Here is a 24,123-nt window from a genome sequence, read left to right as displayed (position 1 = left end):
AGTATATCACCTCTACTGCAACTCTTATAAATAATAAAACCTACATAAACTACCTACATTGGAAATCCTTAAAATATCACAACAGCAGTGGTGCGCAATAGTGCCCAAGCAACAACATAAGAGGGCAGATGGGGACCGTCCTTGTACTGGTGTGTGGTAGGTGGCCTACTGGACTTTAAATTAAAGAACAGGCTTGCAAACCTATGCTCCAACTTAAATAAGAAAATAAATTACTGTATTTAAACAGAGCACTATTATATACACAAAAAGTCTCAGAGCTGATGAAAGATTATCAAATTAGTTCCAACACAAACTGAACTATAGTATATCATTAACCACTATGCTTCAGTGGCCCTAAACATTTCCAATTTCCATGGTGCAGGAAATGAGATTAAAAAATTAGTGTTTTCATCAAGTGTCATGACCCACTTATACCAAACCAAACATGATAACATCTCAGTCAAGATTTACAATCCACAATGACAATTCGCAACCCACTCATCAGGCATAAGCATGCAGCAGGCACGAAAAATTACTGAAAAGTTTATGATATTTCACACAGCTCTTCCCTAACGTATGACGCAGTCTACCAACCGGCATTTCTGGAATGCCATGAGCAGCAAAGGGGTTAATACAGTATACTGTGCTCTGTGTCATGACTTCGTCTGATCATCTTCACGAACATCTCCTCCACTACCCACAATATTATCAGTGACTTTACCACCACCAATACAAGCAAGGTCACCACCAACACGAATACCATCCGTGTGCACCAAACCTGCCAGAGGGCCATTCTTTCCAAACAGCACCTCTGCCAAAGCTCCACCATCACCACTCTCACCTCCATCACTGTTGTCCCCTTCATCATCACCCTCCAGCCGAGTGGCAACAAGGTTGGCCAGGGATCCGTTGCGGCCGAACATGATAGACTCCAGGCCAGTGCGTGGGACAGCCATGACAGGACGGAGTGCTGAGCATAAAGACGAGTACAGCTTGGGAAATAACACTTCTTGTTGGGCCAATACTTGCTTCACTCTATGCCGCTCCTGCAAACAAAAGGAGGTTAAAATGACAGGAACCCTGACCTCTTCAATCCTTTGATGTATTCTTAAATTTTACTCTTGTTGCAATACTGTTTTTCCAGATATTTCTATTAACCACAATACTGGAGAAAATATAAACAAACCTGACCCTTCATGGTAAAACAATTTCTCTTAAGTGAGTAAAACTGACAGAGTCAACATGAATAGCACAAAAGAGATGTCATCAGACTGAAGGCATTTATGAAGCAAATATCATCATCATTTCTTTCGGGTATTTCCAAAGGATGAGTAGGATGCAAATGCGCTAAATATGACACAAAGGTAAGAAAAGCTACTGAAAATCATCATCATCATCATAATCCAATCCCACTACCCTGCATTACACTGAGTGCAGCAAAGCACCTGCGGCATCAACCAAGGACCCAAACCACCTCATATTTCCCTGCAACCTGCTGTTGGGAAGGATCTTGGTCCAAACCTTGTGATGCGGTCTTCCACAAGAGGCAATGGTTCCCTACAGTGTATGTACTCCAATATACCTGCATGCCAGCCCCTCCGCTTGACTAGATGGACTTGTGTTTGGCAAATAACAACAACTACCCTGTCTTACTCAACCCAACCCTGCTATACCCTACTCTACCCAACCCTAACCTTTGGCACTCTTACCCTATCCTACCTTGCATTGCTTTGTCTTACTCTACCTTCCTCTAACCAATATTTCAACCTACCTTAGGTGCTTCAAAGCATGCAGGACAATTCTCTGGGATGATTGGCAACTTTCTGCTCTCAGCAAAGTTCCTGAGGTCTTTTTCTCGAACATACACAAACGGCCGGATTACTCGCAGATCACCTTCCCTAATGTGGTGGAGAACAGGGTTAGGGGAAGGGTTAATATTCTGTGTGAGATCCAAAGACTAAAATATCCACAATAAGCAAGTGTACAATCACCTCCAGTTCCACTTGTAGGAGCAAGCTTTATGAGTCATGCAATACGGCCGAATTGTGTTGGTTTACATTCAAAGGGAGGGACCTGTTTACAAAAGACACACTATGGAATATATACCATACTCTGTTCACAAAACCTTGGTGTAAAAATGCCATCCCTCCATCTTGAATGTCGAGATGTAAAAGACTGACACTAGAATATGATGTAACTGATGATGAAGTTTTAGCTGTAGTGCTGTTTCTCTCTTTTTAAGCTATAGAACACATAGTTAAAATAAATGAACTATACATAGCTGACAAATTACTAAAGAAGTTTCTAGATTAAAGCTCTTCCTCTAAACATGAAGCCTGCCAAAAAAACAGGGAACTGGAAATGGCTTAACAAAATGAAATATACTATACCTTGCTTCAGATATTAAATCTGTCGGGGTGAGGGAAAATTAAGATCAAGATTACAAGGATTCGTATTCTGCATGGTATTCTACTTGAAGACTACAGTATCCACAAAACTACCATATATTAGTGGACTGCAAGGGAACATCAGTTCACAGGACAACCCTGCAGGGGTGGTTGCTTGCCTACAGTTGATGGGTCTGCTTGGCCAAATAGATTGGGGTTGAGATACAACAACACATATTATTGAGTGCCACCTATTATTATTATTATTATTATGAAACACGTAGTGGTAGGCGGGGGCACTCACCATCCACTCACGATGTAGTGCTGCTCTCAGGTGACTGTCCTTTCCTCTCTTTCTTCCATCTTTCCATCCTCTTCTGTCTTTAGCCCTGTCCATGTGTCACTCATTAATTTTTTCAGAAATGAGATGGATCATTCTCACAGACTTGAGAGAGTTTAGTTAGGCCTCATACTAATGCCCTGAAGCTCCTGTACCTATCTAGTACTTTTGTATTTGCTGATTAACTGAGCTAGGCACCTCCCACCCAAACAAATGACAGCAGAAGAATGCTGAAGTGTTTATAACAATATGACAGATAGCAGTCAAACACCTATGGGATAAGCCGTCCCAATGTAAAGTACAAGATGATACATATATTACATCTTCCATTTCTTGTGTTGCAGGAACAGCTCAATCCGTGCTATCAGTTTTCCCTGCATTATTTCTAACTTCCCATAACCCTCTTCATACTTCATAGTGTCTGAATTTACATCCATGGATTGGATGAATGATGAATGAATGATTACACGGTGAAATGGTATTTTCACAAAACAGCCCAAATGTCTGTGCTCCTCACACAAGCAGACCGAGCCATCCCTATAACATACAAAACGGTAAAACACACAAAACGGTCAATCCCACATTACCCCCTTTAACAAGCAGGGCTCATGAGTAGGATACCAGTCCACAGCAATTAACCCACTGAGCATAGGGGCATCCTTTTTTCATTCTTTTTCTTGCCATTGCCAGACCATTTTATTCAGTTTAGTGGCAACTTTTCAAACTTAGGAGTTAGACAGCATTCACTGATCCCTTCACTATTACAGGTCCTTTCAAAGCTGCGTAAATTTGCCTGGTAAAAGCAAGAATAAACTGAAATGGATATCACCCAGATTCAACAAATTAAGGGCTGATAACCAGCCTACAGCACTTTCCTGATGACATTACAAGATTAATGAACCTCCAGTTACCTCTTTGAGACTGAACCTATAAAACACTGTTACTCTGAATGGGACACATGAACCACTAAATCACCAGGCACCTCCCACTGTATATTGTAAAGTCTTTGCAAATTCACCTTACAGTATAGTTAGCCTTCATGGTGCGCAGTCGACCATTGTGGAACACTGACATGAGGAAACTCTCGGCCAAATCATCCAGATGTTGGCCAAAAGCAAGGACATTGTAGCCAGACCGCCTGGCAGCTGCATAGAGGCGACCACGCTTCATACGGGAACAGAAGCTACAGATGGATGCAAGGTTTTCTAGCTGAGCTGCTTGCTGAAGGATGTCTGATAGATCAGAGAATGTGGGTGTTAATGGCTAGTCACAGTTAAACTAAACTATAACCAAACGCATCCTACCCTAACCTCTTACCTTACCCTACTTTATCTAATTTACTTCACCTTACCTGCCTTTCCTTCTTAACTTACTCGCACCTTACCTAACGCCTAATAAATGTCCAGCCTGCTGCTCATACTAGACAAGGGGGTCAATATGGTTAGATTTCAGAGAAATATGAACTGCATCACGTCAAACATCACTTTGAGTCAAAATCTGTCCCCTAACTGTTCACACAAAAGATATACCAGTGAATGAAATAAATAAATAAACAAAGAAAAGACATCCAATCACATAACACTCCCTGCAGTGTATAAGAGCCTGAGGCTAAGTTACAGCAATCCAGCAGATCTAACCACTTTCCTCCAATGATACATATTTGTTTACTGTTGCAAAGGATTTATTCAGCCAAGGGGAGGACTAATATGAAGTAGTTACTGAGGGCTATACAGGTACTGAATCTAGCCCTTCCTGCTCAAGATGCCTCCCCTAAAGTGAAGAAAATAATTTGGAAACCTTGTTGCAAGTTTAAAGTAAAATTATAGTAAGATCTCCCATGTTGGCATAATAGAGGCTGAGGCCTTGCCAACTTGGGCAAACTGCCGACTTATGAGAATCACCTCTTCCCTCCACCACCTCCCCCCACCCGACTTAATATTGACTTCTACAAGTTTGAACAGGATAGCCTGATGCATCACACTTCACATGATGCAGAGTTTGGGTTGCTATTAGTCAGCACTTTGCTGATTTAGAATCAAGTTTGCCACAGGGTATTTTTTTTCCACATGGTCAATTCTCGAAAACGATTTTCTGAATGAATATTTTGGAGCCATGCTGACTTGTGTATAATTCCGACTGAGGGAAAGCCAACTAAGGGAGGCTTTACTGTACATCACCAGACTGAATGGGTCAAGGGCAGCTAACCTACTTCCCTTGGTGGAATAATATGATCAAGAAACCTTCAGCCACCTCCTGGGATCAAACCTACCACACCCCAACCTAATCTAACCTAAATGCCCCCTCAGCTGCATATATCATACAACCTATCTATCTATTGTCAAACATCTTAACCCAGTAAGCGGTGACCACAAACATATCACCTCCATGTCGCCCTGTTCCCCGCCATTTCACTGCCCTTCCCCCAGCTCACATCCCCCCCTCTCTCATATACCTCTCCAACCATCCCTCCGTCTCATCCTTGGCCTCCCACCCCCCTTCCACCTCGCTCACATACACTCTCCTCATTAGTGTCTCACTCTCCATCCTGTCCACTTGGCCAAACCACCTCAATGTATTTCTCCTAATGCTTCATATCACATCTACATCCACACCACAATGCTCCTTCACCTCCTCATTTGTCAGCCTCTCCGTGTAACTCCACATGCTCCTCTCAAATAACTCATTTCCACTGCTTGCACTTTTGACTTTTGTCCCTCCAAGAAGGTCCAAGCTCCACTTCCATACATAAGAGTTGGTATCACAATACTATCATGCAGCTACTTTTTTACTTCCATGCTCACTTTCCTATTTCTTTCAAGGAACCAGCAACGTTTCTTCCTTCATGTACCCTTTCAAGCACTGCATCCTCCAAACTTCCATCCTTATTCACCACACTACCCAAGTAGGCTACATAAAGGCACTCACCATTTCCATTTCCTCATCATCCAACCTCACTGTACACCCAGTGGCTTCGTTTTTCTTGAAGACCGTAACTTTACTCTTCCCTACATTCACCTTTAGCTTATGTTTCTTACACACTCTCCCAGATTCATTCACCAAGCCTTGCAGTTCCCCTTCGACTTAACAATACAGTATCATCTGCATAACAACAGTACGGAAAGTTTCCAAACGCTGCCCTCTCTCATTAGGGCTGTTCCAACATCCACTACCCTAACTCGTATCTCAATTATAACCCTATCCATATACAGATTGAATAACCATGGAGACATGACATATCCCTGTTTCAAATCCAACATTCAGACAGAAAAATTCACTTAGTTCACTACCCACATGCAATGCAGTCCCCTCATACATACTCTTCAGGACATTGAACAACTTCCCATTTCTTGATACTTCCCACATTTCTTGTATATCCACTCTGTCATATGCTTTCTCCAAAGCCATGAAGGCCACATACAACTTCTTTCCCTTCTCTAAAAACTTTTCAGCTACAGACCTAAGGATGAATATCTGATCAACACATACAAGATGGATATAAATATGGTTAGAAACAAGACCTAACCAAACCAAATCTGTGTGCCAAGAGAAGTGGTGTATAAACCACCCTGTATAACTACATCTAAGCCACTCACACTGCCACTTACATAAATACTGAACCCCCAACCTGGAAGGGTATGGTACGAGAGGCCTGGAGTTATTGGCACTAATGAAAGGGTACACAGTGGCAGCTCCCACATGAAGTGAAACCCTTAACTCCCCCCATGTCTATCCAGCACTGAGATTCCCAGGAGGACCAGGTAAAAAAGGCCTGCCTCCTGTAGTCCACTGGATTCACATCTGGATGAGACTGGGGCTGCAACACCAACAATACGAATATTTAAAACACTCACCCTGTCGCTCGTACAAATAATGAATCCCTAGACTGGCGAGGTATGGTATAAGAGGCCTGGGGTCATATGCGGCACTGAGAGGGTCAACGGTGGCAGCTCCCAATGTGAAGTTAATACCATGACTGCCTCGTGTGTAGTGCTGGTACTGACGCAGTGTGTGCAGCAGTGACAGAGAGTCCTTACCACCAGACAAGCACACCAGTACTCTGTCACCATCCTGGATCATGGAAAACTCTCGGATTGCCTGCCGATGAATTAGTAACTTCAGTACAGTTGGCCCTCCTCTTAAGCTAACAATCAATCATTTTATATGATATCATGCTTCCTCATAGGAATGCCCATACTTAGGTTGGCCAATGTACAACTGACATTTTCTGTGGTCTGGCAGCTAAGCCATGTGCAAAAACCAGCTAATTACTTCCCAACAGTTGGTGCAAGCTGTTGGGAAATGAGAAAGCTAAGATGTGTACCTATTTAGAGCTTTAACAATGTAAGAGTCACACCTGATTTTGACTCTACTAACTTGTGGCTGAATGTTTCCTGCCTAATAGTGATTTGGTGTGCCATATTTCACTCTCACAATATCACCCAAGATCCATGGTAGGTTACCATCTGCAGTCCATAGTAAATTACAGTAAATTTCCTTTACTTCGGAATCTGATGGTTCGGAAAGCTTGAGGGTTCAGAATTTTTACTCCGAGCTAACAAGGGGCAAAAAATGATGGTTCAGTTGAGCCAAACTGTCCAATTTCATATCCACGCCACCACTCACAAAGTCCCAGCTGTAGCCCGGCTAGTAGTCTGCCACTGTACCTCTCCCAGTGTGGTTTACTCCAGGAATTTTCACAGAATTCTAGCATACTGTGACTCTTGATGATACCCACAAACCTACGAAGTACAGGAACGACGTGAAAACATGTGACTCTAACCATGGCCAATCAAATGGAGATACAGAGAAGAGTAGAGATGGAAGAAAAAGTAACCAATTTGCTGAGTGAGTTTAATGTTGGCCAGTCCACAATTTATGACATAAAGAAGCAATCCAAAGAGTTGAAAAGTTACCTTGCTGGTAGACAGCCAATGAAAGGATTAACCTGGATTACAACACTACTGATACCTTGGATTTACCTGTAATACACCTGCAACACACCTACAACTGCACTACACTTAACGGGTGAGTTGCAAAAAAAAATACCAGTAAATAATTAATCAGATTACTGTAATTTTACCGGTATTTATTTATTAATGTTTGGGGGATGCTTAGGGGGCTTTTCAGAAGACCTGTCCACCAGTCCGGATTTTTTTATTATCTGGAACTCCCAATGTCCCCCGCATTCTGGCTTAAAAGACTTTGTACTGTAAAATGACCTACCTAGTAGCCTTTTCAAGCAGAGCTGCTTCTAAAACTTCTTGCGCTCTCCACACTATTTGGTTCAGTACAAGAGGTGCTTTTTGAACTACAGGGCTTGACATACTTAGCAGCTAATCCTCTGAAAATTTAGAAGCTTTCATACAACAGTTAAATTACCAGGGATCTGCATGAACTGAAAAGAAATATGTCATTGGGTTGAAGGGGTTTTAAGTTGCACTAATACCTGTACAGGTGATTCATCATTCTGCCAATCAACAGTAAAGTAAAACCTCTGTACAGTGCATTTCTGTAACAGAGAACAAGTCATGTGAGACACAATCCCACAATGGGTACATACTGCCCTAAGCAAGGCACCAAGTGTGAGCCCATTACCTTACCACTGTCTGTTTTGCTGTCCATTCTTTTGTTAATGACTGATGAAAACAATGTGTAGGCTTTTAAATTGTGCCAAATGGTATGTAGGTAAACCGGTAAATTTTGGTGCTACGATAAATTTCCTACGGTGCTCGTTCGTTTAGTTTCACTTATAAAGGCTCCACCACACTTGCATGCGTCAGCTTTGTCACCTAATGGCAGCTCTCAATGCTGTTCAATCTCTGGCAGTCTCCCAATTCAGTCCATTATCCCTGGGCTCATACCCTATGACCTCGTCCCAGGTCATTTTTCAAAATGCCTCTCACAACCCCACCACCAACGTTCACAATTTTCACATTCCGCACCCAATTGTCCCCCATCATCCCCACATGCCCAACCATCTCAATCTACCCCTCCTCATCACAACATCGATACACTCCAGTCCCATCCTTCCTCTCGACTCTTCCATGTACGATGAACTCTTCCATGCATGATAAACTTTTATTGGTGGACATACTTCCTTCCCAAATTAGTCTGCCTTAAAGGGGATTTACTGCACTCAAACTGTATGGAAAATGTGATATCCTGCTAATTTAAAATATGGACTGCCTACGTTATGCATATTCATCATCTACATAAGCACAATCATCTGCTCAACAGTATACCAGTAATTAAGAGTGATGAGGATGAGTACATGGCTTCAAAAAACTCCTATCTCAATCATCCTACTTTAGGGAAAAAAAAGATTATAGGGAAAGTACTTACACCCATACTTCAATAGCATACTTACTGCTCACCATGTAGTCTTTGCCCCCTGCTGGAGAGATATTGCGACCAGGGATTTATAGTTAACAAAAAGCAATTTGTCCATGATAACGCAGCAGCTGAAAGCTATGTTCATGCACTGTGAAACCCTAACCAGAACTGCTGCTACTCTCCAGCCAGCAGTAAGGATAAAACCTACAGTACTACTGCTACTACCGTACTTGTAATAACTAATTATCATCATCATCCACACCCCCTTTCCCACCCTAGGGCAGGGTGAGGAATAGTAGCATCCAGACAGCCAAAGTCTGCCCACTTCAATGGGCCATGCTTTCATTCACTCATCATTCAAGCCCATGGAATCCTGGCTTCATCTGACAGGCCAAAAAATTTCCCCACATTCTGTAGCTTCACATATCCGATAGAGCCAAATCTGAAAGCTGTTACTTTAAAAAGGGGTGCCAAATCCGTGGTTATGCACTTCTCCACACACAATTCATTCAGCCAGCTCAGTCTCTTATCAGTCCCTTAGCCTCACTAATATCCATACCTCTCTTCCTCACACACTCATCCACTATATCCTTCCACCTTCTTGTTGGCCTACCTCGCCTCCTTCTGCCTTCAAATTTGCTTAGATATACCCTTTTCACCATTCTATTGTCATCCATTCTCTTCACATGACCATACCATCTCAGCAATCTCTTCAGTTCTGATGCCCACAGACTTCCTCACTCCGCATCTTTCACGAATCACATTATTCCGTATCCTATCCATTCTCTGTACCCCATATACATTCCTCAGCACAATATTTTTAAATATCATAAAACCGAGTATAAATTAAACAAACCACAACTCTCACCTCAACAGCTGGATTGAAAATGTTCTTGGGAGGGGCATGCCACTTGCGCTTTAGACTCTTTGCAATGCTGACGCTGCTATCACCACTTTTCACACCAACACCACCATTATCATCATTAACACCATCACTAGCACGATCATCCCTCTTCACAAAACACTTCAGGTCCTCACACACAATCCTCTGCTTCTTACTTATTTTCTTTTCTTTGTTATTGAGGGATATGGTGGATTCATCCGAGACTAGGTTTGGTCCATTCCCATTTATATTTTTTGTATTTTGTGGGCCTGGCCTGTTCCCATTAATATTTTTCATATCTATTTTAGAATCTATCGTTTCATGTTCTTTGAGTTCTTTAGTTCTCTGTGTTAATTCTCCTTCAATGCTGGTCCTTGTATAATGTTTCTTTCTTTCTGATCTTTCTTTAGTTTCCTCCCTACTTGATGCAAGTTCTTGTTCTCTTGGAGTCAACATACCCAAAGGGGATAGGACTACTGTGCTTGTTTCTCTCCTCACTCCTCCTTTCTCACCGTTTTCTTCCATATATTCTCTGTTATTTCCTTGCCTCCTCTCTATTTCTCTTCCCTGTCCCTCTTCCTCAATTCCCCCTATCCTCTTCCTCCCACTCTCCCTCCCCTTCAAGTCCACTAGGTTTTCTTCCTCTGCAGGTGTCCGACACTGAACACTTAAGCTACTCATTTCAGTATCACTACTGACCACACCACTAAGCTCTAATTCACTCTTTCTAATATTGCCCTGAATTCCGACACTCACAGTTCTGTCTACCACCAAGCTCTCTGCACCAGCAAATGTTAGATTATCCCTTATCGGCTGCCATATGTAGTCCGGCCTTGTACTCAGTTCTGTGTTGGAAAGTGGGTACTTGACAGGAGAGAATGCTGGGGTGGGATAGGCCTGTGATGGGGTGGAGGATGTAGACGGTGTTAAGAGGAGCGTGCGAGCCTCGCTGGGAAGCAGAAACCATCGTAAAGCTACTGCCTCACCCTTGAACAGTATTGTATCGTCTGCCACACTCCGACGCTGCGCCATCTGCCAAATGACAATACAACACTATAGCCAGTTGGTTCTTACTCGACAGAGCTGGGCCACTCCACCAAGCTGAATACAGTGGTCCTCATTTTGTATTCTTTTGACTTTTCTGCTATTAAGTCAGCACATAATACAGGAAAATATGGCTTCCAAAATAACAATACATACCCGGTACGGTACTATTGCCAGTTTAAAACCGATTACAGTAAGTACCAGTACAAGTCATCTTTTAGCATTTTTTGATATAATACAGAAAAACTCAGCTTGCCCCCAAAATTTACCAAGAACTGAAACCTACCAACCAACATTCTCAGATACTGAAGTGGTTAGTAATGTAATAGTAAATGCAACCACAGGCTAATATGAGAACATAGGCCTAGTTGACTGCAGACCAAAGCTACCGTTCTGCAGTCCACCATTCTCCTTTTGGAGGATAGGGAAGGAGTTGGAGATGTTTGTAAAACCAAACAACTCCACAGCCTGGTCATATCAGTGCCACTGTATATGGTACTAAATTCAGTTGTGAACAATGAGCATGAATGATAACATCAATCTTTACCTTCACAGCCTGATCAAACAAGTCTTGAGCTCTCTGTAAACAATGAACATAGCCTGGTGCTTCATCTGTCTGTCCCGTGTCCATCTGATATCCTTGGTTGGTTTGGTTGCGTCCAACAGTGTCCTGCCCAGGTCCCTTCTTATGCCCAGCATATGAGAACTTTCCACTTGCATAAGAAATGCCCTGGAGCCAGAGTCGTGCACGGAAGACTGTGTTGGTATGATGTTTCCATTCCCCAGTTTCTGGGTTGATGATGTACTGGGGCAGAAGCTTCCATCCACTGTGGCATACTTCACGTACACCATCCAGGATGAACTCGATCTGTATGAGGAATTTGGCAAAGTTAATGGCATTTGGAGGAAAAATGCAAACTAGAATGATAGAAAGAAAGGGAGAGAAATGGAGAAAGAGGAGGAGGAGGAGGAAAAGGGGAAGGAGACGGACAGGAGAAAGAGAGAAAGGAAGTGTATGGGTTGACGAAGCACAATGGAAATGGCTTCCTCCTACTGTGGCACACCTAATACACACCACCAAGAATCAAATCTGTACAGAAGATGTGGTGAGGTGCTGTCTGCCACACAGGAACACGGTTTCATAGTACTGTGGCCCTGCAGGGGCAGTTGCTTGCCTGTGGTTGATGGGTCTCCTTGGCCAGTCAGACTGGAGTTACTCAATGACAACAACCACTATGATGCAGCAGAGTTGGAGATACTGAGGTACTGCTATTTGGAGGATATGTTGTATATGATACAACAGGGGAAGGGGAGGGAAGGAGTGAGAGTAGGGGAGAAAAAGAGAGAGAAAAAAAAATTATGAACTTGATCTGTTGTAGGGTAGTAGTAGGGTTTGTGGCAATAAATACTTTGTAAGATGGAAAACGTAAAGATACACTAATATGAAAAGGGAATGAGAGTGAGAGGTAGGAGAAGAAAAGGAAAAAGAAAGAGAAAAACACTGGGAAGAACAGAAAAATGACTGACAATATATAGAAAGGGAGAATAACAAGGAAAGAGACTAACCACAAGAATGAAGAAAGTGAGCCAATATCCCACCCACCTGTTCCAATGATGATGTGAATGGCAGGTGAAGCTTCACAAGGCCCACCACTGAGCACCTCCAGATTATTATTTAAAAAAAAAAAAAAAAAAAAAAAAAAAAAAAAAAAAAAAGGGAGGGGGGGGGGGGAATAAGCCTCTACCCAACCAAACTGCTCTGCTGGTGACATGTATGACAGATTAATCCTCCAGTCCCCTGGCTTGAGCACCTCCATGTCAAAAGGCTGTTTACTTGGACACAAAGGAGAGACAGAGAGAGAGAATGAATCAGTACCCCACTCACCTGTCCAATGAAGCTGTGTATGGCAGGATAAGTACAAGACAAAATGGGAAGAGAGACAAAGATAGCAAAGAACAAGATGACAGGAGAGAAGTAGGATGAGAAAAGGCTTTATACAGTAGACCCTTCTTACCCGCGGAATCTGCATCCGCGGATCAAACTTATTTTAATACTGTACTATTCACTGTAACTTAATTTGCACTTGGCGTGCAACTCGCACTTCTTTTGTAGCAACAGTTAGCATACCCATGGGCATTCCTGCCACTCCACCAGTCTCATTGTAAACACCAATCAGTTCGTTACTTACATCATCGTCGCCCTTCTCATGTTTACAACTCTACTGTACTTCATTGTGTAAGTGAAAAATGGCTCCCAGGAAACAAGTAAAGGATAAAAGCAATCTTTCTAAGCCAAAGAGAAAGCATAAGGTGTTATCTGGCATCCTGTCAGAAGGGTCAGACTAGACTCACAGCTTACCTACAGTGCCGCCACACATCCTGTCACCTCATCACATTGGCACTGTAGGAACTGCACTACAATCATCGTCTTCATCATACAGCAATCATCATCTATACAGCAATCATCATCTATACAGCAATCGTCATCACTGTACGAATGTTATGAAGAGAACACAGTCTTTTGGTGGGTGTTAACATGTATTTATAATATTTTAAAGAATGGCTTATATTTTTTGAGGGATGTGCTTAGCTTATGTGAAAATAATATGTCATTTCGTGATGATGACTTGAGTATCTGCAGAATTTGCCTTCCCCAGGGGTCTCTGGAACCTAACCCCCGCGGATAACTAGGGTCTACTGTGTATATATATATGGGGAAGGAAAAAAAGAAAAAAAAGTGAGGAAATATATGAGAAAGAGGGTGAGAAATTGCCTGCAAGAGAACATGAGTGAGTAATAGTGTGAATAAGTACTGGACTCACCTGTTCATCTGATGCAGTGTATGGCAAGTTAAGCCTCACAAACCCTGGCCTTAGCACCTCTAAGTCACTGTGCTCATGCCTTCTCCTTAAGTGGCTCCGATCCAGCCTGGGGTCCTCCACCAGGCGTTGTTCATAGCGCTGAGCATCCTCCTCACTCAGCCCCATCAAGTCCTGTGCATACGGGCCAGCACATGCACACCCACCACGCGCCTGAATCCCGTACACATCATTAAGGATCGCGCACACAAAGTTATGGTGTAGGAAGAGGCCAGTAGATGGATGGCGAACCAAGAATGACAGTACAGGCAGGCGATGACAGTTGCCCCCACACAGATCAGGGCTGCCACAGTCCTGACCATCACCACCACCGTGGCTGACACACACTGTTACATTACCCAATGCCTCAAGCTCAGGTACCGTTTTCACAAACTCACTCAGCCGCCTGTTGGAGACCATTACATTAGAGGGATACAATAGGGTTGTTCCACTGCTTGGCTATACAGCGGTCCCTGGCCTCCCTCCCTATAACCTAGAAGGATGGTGGTCTGCAGAACAGTGACAACAGCCAAAAGTTCACTAGTTTTACAATCAAATGAACCTGGAACAATAACATCAAGGTCAGATAATGAGATGCTGGTCAAGAGGAAAGACCACTTAATTTGGGACTGTGGTCACAGGTTTGATCCAAGCTGTCTGAGCAGTACTGATACTCATAGTATCATCACCAAACCAAGCCTACCTAACTTCAATAAAAAGGGTGGGTAAGATCCTGAAACAAGGAAACCAGAGAAGTAGGAGATCTATCCGAAGTTTTCAGTGATATGGGCCATACCCATGCACCCATTTCTTAACTAAAATTATATCTTTAATGCCACATTCACTCTTGGCAACCTCTCAACAGGAGACAGTCATGGCCAATACTCCTCTATGCTACTTTGTCCTAGTACATGTTTCTCATTCTACCATCATTCCTCTCTCTCTCTCTCTCTCCAATGTAAAGTTTCATTCCCCTCCTCAAACCATATGGTGCAATTCTTCCAACAATACCCTCAGACTTATTAGTTTCCAAGATTTTCTTTGGTATTCCATAAATTAGCACTTTTACCAAGTCCATACCAGTACCATCTCCATGCATTTTCCTTTATCTATTAAGAAATACCAAATCTTACTCCTATGGTCCATTCTTCCATTCCTGTGTTCACATTAGTTTCCAACTTATGGCTGCAACTGTTCCAGAAAAATAAATAAATAACCAGGAAACTCCTCTATCATTATGTCCAAGTTTTACCCCCACATAAGAGCATCAGAAGAACTGCACACAACTCTCAGGTCCACCTTACATATCAGTAATCTGTAACTGAATTACTGTAGCCCAGGAAACTATTCAATACACTGGCTGAAAAATCACACAATGCCTGATTATTTAGCAGGTTAAGGCATTCCAACTGGAAGACGGCTGCAAGGGTTTACATCTGAGTGGCTGGAGTTTATTGCTCACATAATGCCACTATACGGCAAGCGAGGCTGGTTACCCTCGTCTTAAATGTTGGGACTGAATAGCCTAGCCCTAATCCTCTACACTCTTGATTGAAAAAAAGGGGATTGGATGATAAACAGATGGATTATGGTAGGCTATTCTTGGGCTCCTAAACCTCACAGTGGGTATTATAGGAATCACAGTGGTTTGTTGGTTCTCACCTTGCCAGTTGAGTGTTCCGAGCAGTGATGTACTCCGCTGTGATGGCCTCCTTGAGTTGCAGCACCAATCCAGCCCTGATACTCTCCACTATGGCTGGTGTTCCTCCCTCCTCTCTTGTCTCTACATCCTGAAGTGTGGGACTAAAGTAAATGCAGTCAACTCCTCAACCCTTAACTTTCATTCTTGCTACCTTTCATTCAACAACACTCTGATGCTTTCTTACCAAACAATAGGGTGATAAACCCTTTTGTTTGTGGAGTAACTATTGTTTGTAGAGACTCTTTTGTTCATGGAGGTCATTTGAAAAGGCATTCTTATGTTTTTATGAAGGCAATTTTGTTTATAAGGGCACTTTTATTTAGAGTAACTGTTGCTTATGAAGGCACTTCTGTTAGAAGTGGCACTTTCATTTAGAGGTACTTCTATTTTGTGGCACTTGTTTGCATAAGTTCTTTTATCAAGGCACTCCTGTTGCGTCACTTTTTTTAAACAGGCGCTTCTGCTTACAAAGCACTTTTTATGGAGGCACTTGTCTGTGCAGACCCAAACAGGCAGAGCTGCTCCTTAAGCTCCATTACTGATGCTTGAAATTTCCCTCATAATAATGCAAGGGAAAAGAAATTTTCTACAGTATAAACCTACGTAAAATGCAACTACCTTGTAAAAAAATATAATGTTACAATTATATTTTGACACTACCTTGTACACAATCACTTTCCTGTAAGAAAGGGGAAAAAAAATGGAGATGCAAAACTGTGGAGGCCTTGAAGCAGTTGCCACAAGGTTAATCCAGCAGTGCCCTCATCCTTCCTGTCCCCTCATCCTCCTTATATTCATGCAAATTCCTCTCCTTTTCTCTCCCTTCTTTATAGCTCTAAGTATGTTCCTTCTTTTCTCTCATCCCTGCTCCCCAGTCTCCTCTTTCTCCTCAACCCTCCTCAATACAAAGTTCTCTACTTTCCCTCCTTCATGCACTAGCTGAAAGTCCATTTCTTTCCCTCCTTCCTTACTCCAAAGTCTTTTGCTTTCCTTCCCTTCTTTTTCCTTCTTTCCCACCCTCTTCCTTCATAACCCCACGACTCCTTTCCCTCCCTGCCCCTTGGAGCACCCACCTGGAGGTAGCGATGAGCCTCTCTTGACACAAAGAACACAGTGCCTCCACCACATACCTCTGGCACACCACAGTCAAACACATCCTTCTTGGCCACAGCCACACCTGTGGGCCAGTAAATTCTGGATTGGCATGGGAGTGAAGATGAAACAATGCTGTTATATCTACTACTATGACTATGTCCTTAGCAATTTCTAGCTTTACACCTCTTCCTGTATTCACTGATTTGTTTTGTTTCCTTTTTGAAGGCTCCAACATGCTTGCATGCATCAGCCTTTGTCACCTAATGGCAGCTCTCCATGCTGCTCGATCTCTGGCAGCTTCCATAATTAGTCCCATATGCCTGAGGTCACACTCAATGACCTATATTTATCATCATCTAAAAAAAAAAAATATTATGGAAATGTACATATTTGTTTCAACTGTTTATCTCTTTTGGTATTCATCATGACCATCCCAGAAATCTGAAGTACACTCAGGGAAAGTTCTTCATGAAACGCTGTCGCCCACCCACTACTTTGAACTACGGAATGTGAGACAAGTGTTGGCAAAGCAGATGCCACATGCTTCCTATCTGGTAACCATGTGTGAATAGGATAGGGATGGAAGGAAGATGAGAAACAGCCATCAGCTCCATTAACTCTCCTCCCCCCAAAACCCCATCCCTCACACACAGTTACCAGATCCTGTGACAGTGTCTGGCTACTGCTTCACTAGTACCTGTCTCAGAATTGGCTGCGAAATGTACACTGCAGAACTCTTCTGACGTGTACAATGAAAGACACAACTCTCATCCCAGTTCTGTTAAAAGATAATTTACACCTGGAAAAAAAAAAATGAATACCCTATCTATACTAGTGCACAACGCAATTGGTTTGATTTTTTTCGCTATATGTTCGTCAAACTTTGGGAAGATAGTTGTGTCTTTGATTGTACTTAAATGGGAACAAAAATTACTCTTCCTCTTGCCCTTCAACCTCAGCCCTCTCACCACAGTTTGGACTCAACCAATAACCTTGTGCACAGAGAAGAAAATAGCATCTCAGTGAGCTGCACCATTCATAAACCTTACCTAACCTAGCAGCCATGCCTAGCCTACTACACATTACCCTAGACCTGGCCCTACCCTAATGTAAACTATTATATCCTACCCTATTCTGCCTTCCCTACCCTACCTATGGGACAAGAGACAACAATACATACGACACCTTCCCTCAAACGCCACCCTCTGCCCCTCAACCTCATCTCTCTCACCTGGGGTCTGTACTCCACCGATAAACTTGTGCACAGAGAAGAAAATGGCGTCTTTATGAGCTGCACCATTTGTATCACCAGCCACCACAGGGTTCATCCTTATGGAAACATACGGAGCTGTTGGGATGTGAAGGGATGAAAATGAGTAACAGCATTCATGTCCATCTTCATCATTTTCATCATCATCATTCCCTAAACCTTGCTTCCTCTTAGGAACCATCGAAATGAGATGGCTATGACAAATGCCTCCAAACTACTTTATCCTGACACACAACTCTCACTTTCTCCTCCAGGCTCCTCCTCTTTCACTAACATATTGGTCCACTCTTCCATACAATTATGTCTGGCTCTACCAACACTACCCTCTACCTCACTTGCACAAAATTTCTTTGAAACCCATCAATGTCATCTCTCTCAAAGTGAGGTGCAGTACAGCATTTCCTCATCCTACATACAATATGACATTTTTTACATAATTTCTGGAGCTGGAGAGGGACACCATATGGTAGCACTGTCTAGCTAGGCAGAGGAGAGCTGCCTGATTTTAAAAAGAAGCCCCACCTCCCTCCTTGCCTCCCAAAAGGGCAATGGTGGATTGCAGGATGCATCCTGCACTTCAAGAGACTTGCATTCAGGTGAACCTTGGGCTACAACTACAGTACTATCAAAATTACACCAGATGCGACACAATCCCTGAACGCAAATGCTCCATATCAATGTAGCAACATGAACAACCCAGCAGCAGCAGCAACAGCACCAGTGAAGTTTTCCCCGTCAGCTAACCATGAAACACCTCACCCGTCCCTCCATTCTCACATTGCACATCATCAGCATTATATTCTTACAGCACTACAATATAACATCACAGAATAGAACAATATCATCCATACTTTCTTGCACACATTATCACGTACTTGCATCCGATCAAATAACAAAAAAATATCATACCGGCAGTGGCATAGTCCCAAAACGCAAGTGCTCCGTATCGATGTAGCAACACTGTCAATCCAACATCATCTGCAACAACTCCAGTGATGTTACTGGCTGCAGCAAAGCATCCCACCAACCTCACCTCCTGACCTTGGTGACTCTGCAGGCATGATTCCAAGTGATCACGATCAATGCTGCCATGACGTGACTCTCGGATTCTTACCACCTGTGGAATGGATTTGTTTTACTTATAAAATTGTCTAGTACAGTATGCTATTTTTACTTTGACTTGGCCTCCAACTGCCATTTTTCCTCATGAATACTGAATTATAAGAAGAGATGAACATTAGAATGTGTACTGTATAGCCTTGTCCTAGGACCCCATGCTCTTGCTGGAGCTGATGACTGGATAATGATGCATACATGGACAAATTTATTTAGCTTTGGTGAAACTTCCAGCAAGAAGGGGTTGGTCAGATATAACCTTCACTAACCCTTTCATTACCACAAGACATTTCTACACTGAATAAAATGGTCTGGAGTAACAAGACAAAACAGAGGCACAATTCTCTCTATTCTCCATCGATGCCACTGTGATGTGACCTCCTGATTCTCTTTACCTGCAGGGTGGGCTGGCTCCATTAACCCTTTCAGGTTTCCTGGTCATGATCGTGGCTTTATCGGTACAGGACTCCTGGCCTATTTGAGAGTGTCTCAAAAATGTGGTGGGAAGCTGGTGAATGTTATATGTATTTTACTCAATATTTACTCATTTCCTGGGTAGTGGACAAACCAACTGAGAAGATATACCATAGATTTATGATTTTGGGTTAGTAGGAGTGTTTCTCAATCAATTTGTATACAGAAATGCATTTACTGTATTTGTGACAACACACACCACTTGCTATGCAACTTCCCATTGTTATTATGGCTCCTGTATGGTAAGCAGAACCCTAAAATTTTTTAGACCAATGCATATTAGTGCCTTATGCAGGAATAATATATTTTTTCTAAATTAAAAACCTTGATTTTTTTTGGAAAAAATGCAATTTTTCAGACTAGACGTATGGACCTATTTGCGACCCGAAAGGGTTAATACAATACTGTTGTCAAAGACCTACCATAAGATGAATACACTCATATGGAAGTAAGTGTACAGTGTGATGTGTCATGAGAATATGATCAAATCAAGGAGAGATATGAGAGATGATGAATATATACAGTACCTATATATGTATGTATTGCAGCAGCTGGTCTGCACAAGTCTTGCACAAGCCTGACAGGGAGCAACTCTAGTCTACACTTTTACAGGATGTATTGTATTCCTGTCATGCCAGGGCAAACATGTAACAACTGTGCTTCCCACCTTTGCACCAGCCTCCCGCCATGGCAATAGACTGGAGTGGTGTGCATGAGGGTCAACAAACACAACTGTTTTCACTCCACTGGCTCCCACCCCCAGCTTGGCAGTGTGTATCAGTTTGTGTAGCGCCCCCGTGGCACCGCTGCCCACGAACAACACACGGTCATGTTCAGATGCACGCACTGCATTGCGGATGATGTCACGTGCCTCATGTCTATAGGAGAAAATAATGAAATTAAAGTAAATAATATCATGATACCAAGCTTACCCTTAAGGAACCTCCACAATGATGCTGGTTATGGTACAACAGATATACAGTATACTACTGACTAGGAGCTAAGTCATGGTACAACTGACATACAGTACAATATTGTGTTGTTGCAACGATTTACTGTACGTGCGTAACTCTGCCTGTACTGGTGTGATAGTGTTTCTTTTGGTGAATTACTGTACAGTACTGTGGATCTGTGTGCCCAGTGGTAAGGTCAGTGCCAGTGTAGGCCCCAGTGCTATGGGTGGTGCAGGTATGGGCCCCAGTGCTATGGGTGGTGCAGGTATGGGCCCCAGTGCTATGGGTGGTGAAGGTATGGGCCCCAGTGCTAAGGGTGGTGCAGGTATGGGCCCCAGTGCTAAGGGTGGTGCAGGTATGGGCCCCAGTGGTATGGGTGGTGCAGGTATGGGCCCCAATGCTATGAGTGGTGCAGGTATGGGCCCCAGTGGTATGGGTGGTGCAGGTATGGGCCCCAGTGCTATGGGTGGTGCAGGTATGGACCCCAGTGCTATGGGTGGTGCAGGTATGGACCCCAGTGCTATGGGTGGTGCAGGTATGGGCTGGATTCCCCTCCCCCTAACCTGTTCCTGTCTGACTCAGAGGCTGACCACTAGTGCCTGTAAGCACAGGCTGTCCCCCAGCCTCGGGGGGGGGGGGGGGGGGGCTTGGACCAACTCAGGAAGGAATGAAGGTGGGTTGTCATTTATGGTTCAGTTTTGGTTAGGTGACTTTGGGAAGTTGAATTGACGTAACCCCCCTTTAATAACGGGTTTCAATCTCCCGATTTATTATAAAATCGGTATACGATACGGTATGACCTGACGTAACCCCCTCGTAAAACAAGTAACGACTGTATATTACTCACTAGGAGCTAAATTAAGTGCCAAAACCACATAAAAACCCAAACAACAGATGAAAACTACTGGGAAAAAAGAAATCTACGGTGTGATAGAGGGGCTGCCAAAAAAAAAAGCCTGCCTCCTCCTCCTCCTCAGCCTGGTAGCAAGTGTCAGCTTGTTTAGCACACCCATGGCACAGTTACCCACAAACACCACATGGTCATGTTCTAATACACACTGCATTGTGGATAACATCATGTGCCTTGTGTCTGCAAAGAGAGGTTAGTAACAATTAGGCTATGTTCTTGAAAATGAATGTGTGACTTCGGAGGAACTGGCAAAACAACTGTATTGGTTCTAGTGGAACTTTAACAATCAATTTTTCCATAATTTACTCTGGCCCTAACAAGAAGAAAGAACATTTACAAACAGTGACCTAAAACGAAGGCAATGTACAGTAGATACAAATAACTGTAGATATATTACACAGTGCAGGACACGAGCAAATTAATGTAGCACGTACAGTAGTTTGGTAGAGAGATTGGTAGGCAGACAGAGAGCCTGAGTAGGTAAGCAGAGAAACCTGAGGAAAATGCAACCCACCTAAAAAGTGTAGTCTGCAGAGCAGTTAGTGTGGCAGTGGTGTGTGTGGAGCCATAATGTGGCAGCACCTCACTGTTGATGTAATCCTCTAGGAACTTCACAGCACGTCCCGATGCTATGTAGTCACAATACACCACTGCAAAAAATTTATATTCTCAGTGAAGAGTAAAACAGTTCTCACATTTACAATCATGCTCTTCAGGCAGTCATCTGGAACAACAGAGTCATATATAATAATTTTATCAAATCAGTAACTAAATCCTTTCCTATACCACCAGCGGCATCCAACATCTACACAGTCAACCCATACACATCTGCTGCCTCCACATCTATGCTGTCAACTGCCTTCTCCATGGTACTCGTATCAATGAGTGGACAAGGGCCAAACACAGGATCTGCAGTCCTTAAACTTTCTGTTCCTGTCAAACTCCATATTCAGCAACCAGCTGTTAAATTCTCTCCATGTATCCTTCATATTCTCACTATCCACCACTACTTTTCCTTCATCATTCTTCACACATTGCTCACCTATGATATCCCTGTTTTCTCTCATTATATATGTGGATGGTTTAACCTATGAAGTTTATCTGCACACACTGTAAGCTTGAACGGTGCGTAAATGCATGCAAAGCCATTATGAACTAGCAACCATATGTCTTCTCCAGCCACAAGCAGTCACTCAGCGATCCTTCTTCTCAGTGACTACGTAGTCTAAATCCAAGCCGTGACTCTCACAGTGTTACAAATTTTATTACACATTTCAAATTTCTATTTTCTGTAACAGCTTCCCATCACTGCTGGGAAGTAATTAGCCGGTTTTGGCATTTGGTTCAGCTTCCAGTCCACAGAAAACATCAGTTGTAACATGGCCAACCCAAATACAGAGATTTCTTATGGCGAAACACTCCATCATTTTTATGTATGAATGGATGTATATACCGGTAAAAGAAGTGTAAAAATAAAAAGATGAGGCAGCTTCAATCACTGTACAGGTATATGGTGGTTCTATCATCCACTGAGCTATTGGACTGATCAAAAGTCTCATTTTCACTTATGCAGAGCTGTAATACATCAATACAAATCACAAGAGTGATGGGTAAGTGTTTACAAAGAAAAGAAGAATGACATACACCACAAATGAAAGAATGTCTGCTTATGTTAATATTTAGCAACCAATGACAATGCTAGCATGCACAGGTGTCTTCATCTGATGGCACCTCTTGACACCTGCCCCCGGCATTATCGGGATGGCAGGTATGGAACCAAGCATCCTTACTGACACTCCATCAATGACTACTCCTGGATAATTATCTCCACTGACAAGCAACAAAAATATCTAAGCATGCTTACCTCTGCGTAGTCCAAATGGTGAAGCAAACACAGTATCAGCCCCAATGATATTCTCTGCCACATACTGCACCAGTTGCTCAGCCCCCCCTGCACCACCCCGCCCATCCTCAGCATCACTGCTGATGTCCCGTGCATCTTCCAGGGATTGTGTAAAGTCATAGAATTTGCGGTGAGCACCAGGACGAGCCATTGGGGTGGAGCAGACAATTGAAGACTGACCAGTTGGTGGGTCACTGTACACAAGGAGATAAATCACTTTTTCCCTCTACCAGACATGAGCCACCCCTACACCCTGAATACTAAGTTGTGGTAGTATGAAACTCACTGAGCTCTTGTTATGAGGCAGGAATGAGTTTCCTTCATTACTGGTACTAGGATACATCAGGCCTCCAATCTGTCTACAACTGGCTATCAGTTTGGCATAACTAACTTATCCAATTCAAATGCAAGACATGACTGTCCAAACCGGCAAAAAATACCTAAACATGGAGATATTAGCTTCTGGGAGCTGCAACGTGTACATATGGCAAAATGGAGGATGAGGTTAGAGAGATCACTTCAGGAGATAGGTAATTGGAGACCCTGGTTGTATTTCAAAGGTAAGAGAGTCAGCATGGAGGTTAACAGAGCCCTGCTTCAGTACTTTACTACTGACACTCGTATGGGAGTGAGACCTGGGCAGTAACTGGGAACTGTCTATATCACAAGATGTTGAAATGATTTCTCTCAGAACAGCTGCAGGCACAGGGAGGATACATAGTGTAAGAAATGGTGAAATTAATACTGTACACATTATGGAGTGCACGAAAAATGCGCAGGAGTGTGGTGTGGAAGTGCTGAATGGATAAGGAGGAATACACAGGTGGCACTGACATACAATGAATGTACTGTGGG

The 24,123-nt window shown here is 43.0% G+C and overlaps 1 protein-coding gene across 1 annotated transcript; it reads right to left on the bottom strand.

Annotated features, from left to right (window-relative positions):
• Positions 1–653: 653 nt before the first annotated feature.
• LOC145407209 (uncharacterized) lies at positions 654–23,419 on the bottom strand. The gene is made up of 16 exons (XM_080278244.1): positions 23,230–23,419; positions 21,880–22,015; positions 20,170–20,380; positions 18,822–19,029; positions 17,874–17,990; positions 16,621–16,724; positions 15,508–15,635; positions 14,192–14,251; positions 13,810–14,149; positions 11,535–11,855; positions 10,643–10,975; positions 9,929–10,450; positions 6,579–6,822; positions 3,746–3,959; positions 1,772–1,898; positions 654–1,046 (listed from the first exon to the last, which is right to left on the bottom strand). The coding sequence occupies exons 1-16, from the start codon at positions 23,417–23,419 to the stop codon at positions 654–656; spliced, it is 3,648 nt and encodes a 1,215-aa protein (XP_080134370.1).
• Positions 23,420–24,123: the final 704 nt, after the last annotated feature.

This window comes from Coenobita brevimanus, chromosome 72 (assembly GCF_032717465.1).
Source record: "Coenobita brevimanus isolate Jiangsu-jjx chromosome 72, ASM3271746v2, whole genome shotgun sequence".
NCBI classification, from domain to species: Eukaryota; Metazoa; Arthropoda; class Malacostraca; order Decapoda; family Coenobitidae; genus Coenobita; species Coenobita brevimanus.
This window is presented reverse-complemented; position numbering and strand designations above follow the sequence as displayed.